This window comes from Helobdella robusta (assembly GCF_000326865.2).
Source record: "Helobdella robusta unplaced genomic scaffold HELROscaffold_32, whole genome shotgun sequence".
NCBI classification, from domain to species: domain Eukaryota; kingdom Metazoa; phylum Annelida; class Clitellata; order Rhynchobdellida; family Glossiphoniidae; genus Helobdella; species Helobdella robusta.
Window position 1 is genome coordinate 516,158 of NW_008704589.1, and position 10,796 is coordinate 526,953.

A 10,796-nucleotide genomic window follows, 5' to 3' on the forward strand; every position below is an offset into this window, starting at 1 on the left:
TGCAAACGATTGGATTAAGTGCATCAGACAGGAAATAAATGATTTCAAATGGCTTCCATCAAAAAATGCAAGAATATGCAGTGACCATTTCTGTAATAAAGATTATAAGGGTTATGATGGAGAAAGGAAGGTAATGCTGAAGAAAGCATTCCCATGTTTTCAAGTTAGTTATATTTATATGTCATCAGTTACACAAGGAAGCAATTCACATCATCATTGTACATTGCAACATTATCTATACAAAAAATATAAAATGCATTCACCAATATTCCATGTATTTTATTAAAACTTAGAAAGGGCATAATGACATTGTGAATAATAAACCCTGTTTAGGACTGGGATCATCATCATCATACCAATCACCATTACAAGTAGAGTCAATTTTATATTAATGCTTAACAAGTTAACTAAATTGGCATAATCAAGTTTTTATATGAAATACTCATCAAGTATTTAATGTAACAAATAAATTAACAGAAAAATTTCTGGAAAAGTTTAAAAAAATTAGAACATATGACTCTGATCAAAAATCATTCGCGTTGACACTGCATTTGTATGGGCATAAGGCATATGATTATCTTTGGAAAATGGCTTACATCTTCCTCACACTAGGACATTAAGAAAGTAATCTTGTCATACCTGTTCAATAATTTTAATAAGATTGTTTTAAATAACTATTCTCAATGTCATTTTATTAACACTACATTAAAAGGTGGCTACAAAACATTGATGGTAAGCCTGGGGTGATTTCTACAAACCTTATTGACTAATGGTGATGGGGATCCTCTGGAACTGTAGGATCATGACATTCAATCTAGTCATGGATTGAGAAATCACTCATTGTCCTTGATATATTTGATGACAAACATTTATTACAATATAAGAATGAAAAAAAGATGTAGGTGTAAGGCAAAATCTTACAGGAACTATTATTTTTAGCAACTTATGATTTATTTTTTATTTATGACTATTTATTTTCAATGATACCAATATTTTTAATTATTATTATCCAAATCATATAGGTGCCTGTATAAATTAATTTGATTGTGGCTATTTCTATGCTTAATTATTTTATTTACTTGCTATAGGTATGCACAGCATTTAATAAATTAATGATAATAGTTAATAACACAACATTCTAAGTGCATAAAATATAATAAATTAAAAGTACAATTTTTACAAACCTCATTGGTTATGGTGATGGGGATTCTTTAAAACTGAATGATCATGATCTAACAAGTCATGGATTGATGAATCACTGGAATCACACATTATCTTTAATAAATTTAATAACAACATGTACTACAATTTAAGAATGAGGAATATTTTGTAAAACATTAAATAAAAAAAATTTAGTTTGAATCACTCATAATTAATAAATTTTAATTAAATTGCAAGTTAGCTTGGGGAGTTTGAAGCTTGAATTAAACAAATTACAAAATTGTTTATTTTATAAAATTGATTGGTAAGTTGTTTAATATATTTATTTAATTTAGTATATTTTTTATTCCCAGACCTAAGCATTGTAAATTAAAATTTTAAAACCAATCAAGCAATAGAATTTAGGATCTTAGGAACAAGTGCTGTTAGTTGTTAGTGTAGTAGTAGTATGTACTATTAGTGTAGTGGTTGGTAGTTTCTAGTAGTCTAATATGTTAATGTTCGTTAGTGTTATCTGTTATTTATTTCAATTAGTAATTAGAACCAGTAGAAATTAGTTTTAGTTTAATTATTAGAGTTTAGTAATTTAATTACTAATTAGTCGTCGTTTAGTGTTGTGTTGTTGGTGGTTCACAAAAAATTTTTTTTATTTAAAATTCTATCCCAAAACAGCATCTAGTATCACCTTTTAAAACATTTTGAAATTTTAAATAAAAGCAATATTCCGAAATTAGTAAATATAAGATCGTAACTTTTGACTTGGGCGATAAAAAATCACCCTCCAATTATCCTCCGGAAGTAAGCTCTTTGTATCGCCCGTCAAAAATGAGCGAAGGCCGTTATATTCTAATTATATGGTACAAAGCATAAAATTCAGGTTATATTTTGATTCAAAATCGTTTAAGGGTAGATTGCATTGTCAAGCGTTTTACATTTTATTTATTTTTTTAAAATTCAATAACATTTTTAAAATAATTACTCAAAAAACAGTTTTCCTTTTTTTAGTATTTCGGCTGTTTACATTATACTGTCGCTAACCAACGAACATGCAGGCTGTATTTAGTTTATTAGTTGCACCGTGGGTGGAGCTTATGAGTCTTTTTAAACTGTTGACTATAAATAAATATTTTTGGAAAAACCACTTTGCCGTCTCCGAGATTATAAAATGATGACAAAATTTTCTTACTATTAATCTGGTTAATTTTGTTTGTTTTAATCGCTATATAGCACTAAAATTGTTGCAACATATGAAATTCGTTTTAAATTATGTTTACTTTTAATCACACCACCGGAAATCTCACGTCTGCTTGTTGACATTTTAGCATTTCAAGTATTTCAAGTTTAAATTTTAAAGACCTTATAAAAATTATAGTACATGTACAAATAATTAAATTTAAAAAAATAAATGGATAAATTTCTAACCAAAAAAACAAATGAACAAAATCAAAACGATGATAGTTCCTCTGACTCGAGTGGCTGTGAAACAACTGAAGTTCTGAGAGAAAAAAGACGAACAACCGTACGACGATATGATAAAAAATACTTGCGTTTTGGATTTATTTGTGTCACAGTAAATGATCAACCTAAACCACAGTGTGTAATATGCTCACAAACTCTTTCAAATGAAGCAATGAAACCTGCAAAACTCCAAAGACATCTTAAAACTAATCACCCTGATTGCTCAGAAAAACCACTTGAATATTTTATGCGTAAGAAACAGTCACTTGCTAGTCAGAAGGAATGCATCTCAAAAGCAACAAAAGTCAACGAGAAAGCTTTAAGAGCATCATTCTTAGTGGCTATTCAAATTGCAAAAGCGAGAAAACCACACACAATTGCCGAGACTCTAATAATGCCTGCTGCTATAGATATGTGTCGAGAAATATTTGGCGAAGCCATAGCAAGTAAACTAAAAACAATTCCAGTTTCAAATGACACAATTCAACGACGTATTACTTTGGCAGCAGGTGATGTTAAAAAACAATTAATTTCCAGACTACAAGATTGTAAAAAATTTGCAATTCAATTGGATGAATCGACAGATGTGTCTGGCCAGGCACAATTAATGGCTTATGTGGGATATATTTGGGTGGATGAAGTTGAAGAAAATTTGTTGTTTTGTAAAACTTGCCCAGGTCATACAACAAGCGCAGAACTTTTTGCAATCCTTGATAATTTCATGACATTCAATGGCATCGAATGGCAATGGTGTGTTGGAGTGTGCACTGATGGTGCAGCAACAATGACAGGAAAACAAACTGGCTTGTGGGAACGTGTACGTGAAAATGTGCCCACTGCCAAATTTACTCACTGTATGATTCATAGAGAAAGTCTTGCATGTAAAAAAATGAGTGCCGAGTTAAAGTCTATTTTTAATCAGGCTATAAAAATTGTTAATTTCATCAAGACACGTCCACTGAATTCTCGCCTCTTTGCTGCCTTGTGTTTAGATATGGAGCTGGAACATGAACAGTTACTGATGTATACTGAAGTTCGCTGGTTATCGAGGGGGAAAGTTTTTAACAGACTCTATGAATTGCGTGATGCTTTGAAAGAGTTTCTTGAAGAAAAAAATCCCCAACTTGCAGCTTATTTGAATGACAATTCATGGGTTGCTACTCTGGCTTATTTGGCTGATATTTTTGAACAGCTAAATAAACTGAATTCATCTATGCAAGGGAAACAGACAAACTTAATCACGCTCAGTGATAAAGTATCGGCTTTTATTAGAAAACTTGATCTTTGGAAGCGAAAAATATTGGAAGGTAACTTTGACATGTTTGATCAATTACACGAATTTACTGAGAAACCAGAAAATGCTGAGATTGATAAAACAAAATTGATAAATTTAATTTCTGGACATATTCAATCATTGCTGGATCAACTCCACATCTACTTTGGTGATATAAACATTTAGAATTTTTTGTGGGTATCCAGTCCGTTTCTTGTAAAAGCTGATTCATTAAATCTGCCAACATCAGAATTAAACCAATTCATTGACCTCACCAGTGATTCTACATTGAAAATTTTCCACAAAACAGTGAGCTTGATGAAGTTTTGGATTCAAGTTTCACATGAATATCCAGAACTGTCTGAGCAAGCTTTTAAAATTATTTTACCTTTTGCGACATCATATCTTTGTGAATGTGAATTCTCTGCACTAGTTTCAATTAAGACAAAATATCGTTCACGACTTGATGTTGAAGATGATCTACGTTTGAGTCTTTCCAGCATTACACCTCGTGTGGATAAACTGTGCTCAAGGCTCACATTAAAATAATTTGAATAATCACTTTTTTGTAACCAAATTCTGACATGTATGCATAAATTTCAAATGAACATTGTACATTTCAAAGATGTTTTTGTTTTTTGATTCGGGCAAAAACACACAATTTTCAGTGGTGGTCCGCGACTGAGACAGGAACTTTATAAGTGGTCCACGTCACTGAAAAGGTTGAGTACCGCTGATCTATTGTATTTGGATCGCCGTTTCTCAATGTCACCGACAAAATAAAAGTTTTTCATTTACCTCCACTGTTTATTTTATTCATTCTAATCTATTCATTTATTCTTTCATTCACTTATTCATCCATTCATTCCTGACTCGTACAACATTCTAGAATTTGTTCTAGAAGACCCAAGACCTTTGGAGATAAATCCTATAAATTTTTTATCTTTTATAAAGTTCTATGCACGATGAAAGCGAACTTAATTTTATTATTTACAAAAGTTTCGTGACGAGATGCTGGATGTGATGGGTTTCAGTTCCCTAATTAATTGTTGAGACTCCCAGCCGGCAAAATGGACGACGAGAACCACGAAGGAATAAATTATGCAAATTTTGAGTACGTGAAGACGTTGGGGAAAGGTACCCACGGGACTGTCATTTTGGCCCAATCAAAAATTAACAACAAACAAGTTAGTTATTTTATTTTTTATTTATTAATTTATTTTAATTATGTATTATAGACTATAGTTAATATTTTCAATAAATAATTAACAATAGTTAAGTTAGAAGAATTAGTAGAATAAAAAAGAATAATATTGTTATTAATAATTATGATTAATAATTTTCAATCTGTAACTTCAACTTGGAATCATAATAATTTAATAATTTTATTTTTTTAGAATTTTTTAAATTTAAATTAAATGTTTCACTATTATTAATTAATTTAAAAGCATTCTTAAGTTTTAGTTTAAAATTGTTTTTTCAAACAGTTAATAATTTATTATTTTGGCAAATGATCACTATTACTAGTATAGAGTTAATTATTTTTTTATGGATATTTTAATAAAAGAAAAACATCAAAAATATTGGTTTATTTAATAAAAAATTAAATTTTTTGAAAAAAAATTTACATTTCATCAAACAGTATGCAATCAAATCAATAAAGAAACAAAACTGTGATGACCAGAAACAATTGTCATTAATAAAGCGAGAGGTTGAAATTATGGCTAATCTAAATCATCCTCACATCATAACTGTCCATGATGGTAGAATCGAGTTTTTTTGCCTCAAGTTCTTCATCATCAAAAAATTATTTTATTTTAAAATTTCACTTAAATGAAATAATTTTAATTTTTAATAATCATAACTCCATAATAAATTTCATTATTTATAAAGTAAAATATTTAAAATGCATTAGTATGTGAGAGTAGCACAAGAGTGACGATGACATTGGAGTATGCCTGCAATGGTGAGTTGTTTGATTATGTGAATGCCTCGCCCGGTGGTCTCATCTCCGTTGAAGTCAGAAGGCTTTTCTCTCAGATCGTCTCTGCTGTTGACTACATGCACAAGGTCTGTCTATTTTTTAATTATTTTTTTTAGTTTTGTATACATGAGGTGTTTGGCAAGAATTTAAATATTTTTCCTGACTGAAAGATTTTTTTACTGCCTGAGGATGTCTCTTTTATTGAGTTGCTTCTCTTTCTATTGAGTTTTTGATTACATTTTCATTCAGAAAAGAGTTGTCCACAGAGATTTGAAGCTGGAAAATATTTTGTTGGATGCCAACAACGATACAAAAGTTTGAATTGTTTCTACCTGTGTCCTTTCAGTGAATTTCATTCAATTATAAGCTGTTCGTTATTATCACCTATGTTTATTCAATTTTAAAAACAACCAGACCGTAAAAAGTAGGAAACTGCAAACATAAGCTGACTTGCTTCACTTCAGCCATCACATTCATGTTGTATTAAATTTGTTGGTTGTTTCGCTGCTCACAAGTTTCTTTAGGTCAAAGTATCTACACATTGAATGCACAATACATATGCATGTGGTAAACAGGGATTGCTTTGCATTCAAAACAAGCCACTGCAATCTAGAAACTAACACTCTAATTATTAATCTTATTACAGTTGCTTTTTTATTCAAGATGAGTAGCACACATTTTTATTTTATTTATTTTTAAATAATCACTTTAGTTATTTATAAATTTGTTAATGTAGATAGCAGATTTTGGCCTTGCAAGTATGTTTTCTCGTGACAAGTTGATGTTTACGTACTGTGGCAGTCCCCTCTATGCCTCCCCGGAAATCATCAGGGCCCAACCTTACTACGGACCAGAGGTGCTGGTCCTTTTGTTCTGTGTTGTGTTCTGCATGCTGTGTTTTCGTGATGCTCATGATGAGATTTGTTGCTATTGGATGCTTTCATATTGTTTTGAGAAATGTGTTTTCTGAGTAATGATATGTAGTAGAAGCATTAATAATATTATTTTTGTTGAGTTTTAATTTTGTTGTAACAACATAATAACACTGTTGAATGAATGTGTAACTGCTAATAGGTGGATTGTTGGTCACTGGGAGTCATCTTGTATGCGATGTCGTTTGGCTCGATGCCATTCGATGGTGGGAATGTGAGTAAGCTGAGGAAGACCATCATACACGGCATCTACAATGTTCCTCCCTATGCACCTCCAGGTCTCTATATTTTCCCATTTCATTTATTTTTCATCATTTAATTGTCTACTATTTTGTTTTGTTTGTGACTTTGTAAATTAATTTTCTTTTTGTTTTGTGCTGTATTTTTAAATGGTTTGATTTTTGCTCTTTTCAAAATGATTATGCAACAAAACTCTTTAATGCCGTTGGCTAAAGGTAAATGCGTGTAACGGCTTAATAAAACATTTTATTAAAAACTGCTTCACATCTCTATTCACAGCGCATTTCAAAATAGTATTGTGAACTGATTAAAAATGACTTTGTAGCTCTAGACCACCTGATCCACTCCCTCCTCCAGCCTGACGCCGACAGGAGACTTCTCACCAAACAAATCAGCATTCACCCCTGGATGCTCAACTCTGATGCTGATGACGATGATTACGACAATAACGACGGCGATGGTTTTCATTTTGCCAGTAGTTACGACGACAGAAATTATAGAAATCAAAATTGTTATAGCACTTCATCCATCTGGAAGCCTGGCACGAATGGGTCGTGTGGGACTGGTTGTGCGGAATCGAGAGATTGTTATTGGCAACAGTGTGAATCAAACTTTCGTCGTCCCCATCCGCAATATGTTGACCCTGACGTGCCAGATATCTCCATTGATTCGCAACACTTTCGAGACTTATTGAAACAGCAGTTAAATATGTTTTCTCCAAACGATAAGAATTTTAATAATAATAATAGTGATAATAATAATTATTATTTAGGCGAAGTTAGAAAAGATAGAACAACTCTTGAAGAGAATTTCAATGTCTTTGAATTTTCAAAGAATTCAGATCATTCTCCATCTGTCTCAAGAAGTTTTGACATGACACAAACAAACTCATCCTCCTATTCCAAACATCTAGAAAAAAATGCTGTTCAAAATACTAATCAAAACTGCTCATTGAATGTGGCTACTCCAAAAAATGCATTTTCGCTATCGAAATCACCTAACTCCTTATGTGTTAATGACAGGCTCTGTCGACGAAATAATATTTCACCTCTTGTCACTGCACACGAGTTCCATGACGACGACGACAACGACGATGACGTTAGTTACGACGGTGGGGTGTGCTTGAATATTTCAAAGGAACATCATTACCATGAAAAACCATCGCCATTTTCATCTTTCTCGAAACCGGTCATATGCGAGATAAAAAGTCCGAAGAAGTTAACAATAGCCAGTGATATCTCGGTGATATTCGACCTGAAGACATCTTCTTCAGAAAATCTCAGGAGGAGTCTGGCGGAGGACAGCGACAATGATGATGTTGGCAAGAACATGACCAGACACAGGTCCGTGCCGCACAATCTGGAGTCATTCAAGAAGGTTCTTTCCAGCAGTGTACACGTCGTTGAAGATGACAACTTAATTCTACAGTGCAACAATTTGAATGTCAAACAGAAAAGTTACCGAATGGTTAGTACAAAAAATAAATCTTTCACCGTCGAAAATTATGTCAACAGCGACGAGGATGTGACGATAAACGACTGCGACCACAACGACGACGACGCCAGTACTTTCAGATCTTCAGATGTCAGCTGCCTCTTCCATATCGAGAGCGAAACTGAAGAAATCAATGTTGAAAGTTGTAACGGGACAGCTACTAATCTTAATGAGATCATAAAGAACAACAACGATGATGATGATTTTGATAATGATGATGAGGGAAATGGTTCGTATCATTTCAACGACATCGATGAGGTTTTGAACCAGGGCTCTGCCACACCAACTGGTTGCACTGCCACAGGAAGTATAAACTTACACTACGAACTTGCGTCGAACATGTTAGCTGGTGATATTGATGATGACAGATACTCTGTTGATAGCCTGGACACATGATAATTGCCAATATATCTTATTTTTTATTTTTGTAATTTTAAAATCTTCTTAATTGATTCGATCAAACTGATGATTTAACGTTTTGATACCTATTTTTAATAATGTTCTGTCTTCAAACTTCGCTCACTGTAGTTACACTTGTTAACTGGTTGGTGTGTACCATTCATTTTATTATATTTATTTCTTTTCCACAACTGATTTATATTTATTTATTTGTAGAGCCATATTCAAATTCCATGATTGAAACTCTTTTATTCTTTCTTAACACTTCAACAATGGTTGTTTTTCCATTAACCATTTTTGTTTATATATTTAACTTTCATTTCGTTTCATTTTATAGAGTCATCATCAGTTTGCCATTCAATTTCTTTTACATGATTGTATATGACGTTATTTATCAACTTTTTTTTTATATTCTGCATAATTTATATTCATGTCTAGCAGAGCATTTTTATCATGATGGAATGTTACAAGCAGGATGTTAACAACAAATGTAATGGCGATAAAAATCATAAAAATATAGAACGCTAATCAAATCCATGCTATTGTTGTCAGTACGAACATTCGCACTGACGATGTTGTTATGTGTTATTAAAAAGTTAAATATGCACTCCTCTGACCTCAATGACATTTTTTTTCATCTGATGGCTACAAACATGTTTATATTTAAGCAGACATATACGCATACATATACATACATGCATGCAAACGCACATACATATATACATACAAGTATACATACATAAATACATGCATACATACATACATACACATATTTTTTACAATATTCTATAAATTCTACCGATATAGGGAAATATTGACTTTGTCAAAATGAACTTTGACGTTGTAAAAATTAACTTTGGTGTTGTAAAGTTGAACTTTGATGCGAATTAGGTGTCAGGTTTCTTTATTGGCTGGTCATCTTCTTTGGTCTCCTTTTCTTCATCGATAGCATCATATTACCAACATTTACTCGAAGTTCTGCGACCAACCGACGTAATCTAACAATCGAACAAGATCGCGAGCAGTGACTGCTCTATCTCTCTCGAGAATTAGAAGTTAAAAAGAAGGTAGTTTCGGTAGAATTTATAGAATATTGTTAAAATTATGGTCTATTACCAACACATACACATATTTATACATATACACATGTATAAATACAATTTTGACGTTTTTAATGGCATGTTTTATTGCAGCACGTGTATATGTATTATGTGCAGCTGCTTGCTTGTATTTCTATTTCCAATTTGCAATGTAAGTAATATGATGATGCATGTACTGCGTGCTACTTTATATTTAAATGAATGTGTTTTTGTTTTCTAGGTTCAATTGTTTTACAAATGTTTCATGTTTTTATGGCGTTTCATATACTTGAATCATATTTACTGGGTGGTTCGGCAACGTTTCCTATTGTTTTTGGTTTGAGTGTTATGGCAAGTGATTTCAGTGAATTTGTGGGTGGATTTATGGTGAATTTGCAATTTTTACTTTGAGAAGAATGAGAAGAGTTTCGTATTTAATTCATTGATGTGCAATCTAATAATATTAATTTGTTCGGTTAAATAAAAAAAAATCTTTCAAGTTGTTAGTTCATGTGAACAATAAAATTATTATTTAAACATTTAAAGATTGAAATTAACAACTGCCATCCACACAGCGTTTCATACGAAATGAAAGATTATAAATTGGCCGATAAACCCCTCTAAACCACACATGGCGAAAAACTGACAGCGACAAGAGTTGCTTTCTCCATTGTTGAACGAATTGAATGATTTCAAATTAGTTTATCTCTGAAGAGACCACACAATTCATCATACTAACACCGTACAGTGCATTGCACACTTTTCTATGACTAACA

At 32.1% G+C, this 10,796-nt stretch overlaps 1 protein-coding gene across 1 annotated transcript; it reads left to right on the forward strand.

Moving 5' to 3' along the window:
• Positions 1-4,888: 4,888 nt before the first annotated feature.
• Positions 4,889-10,519, forward strand: HELRODRAFT_192359 (hypothetical protein). The gene is made up of 8 exons (XM_009022503.1): positions 4,889-5,079; positions 5,535-5,655; positions 5,808-5,962; positions 6,126-6,191; positions 6,613-6,732; positions 6,951-7,086; positions 7,374-9,709; positions 10,065-10,519. The coding sequence occupies exons 1-7, from the start codon at positions 4,963-4,965 to the stop codon at positions 8,936-8,938; spliced, it is 2,280 nt and encodes a 759-aa protein (XP_009020751.1). The 5' UTR covers positions 4,889-4,962; the 3' UTR covers positions 8,939-9,709; positions 10,065-10,519.
• Positions 10,520-10,796: the final 277 nt, after the last annotated feature.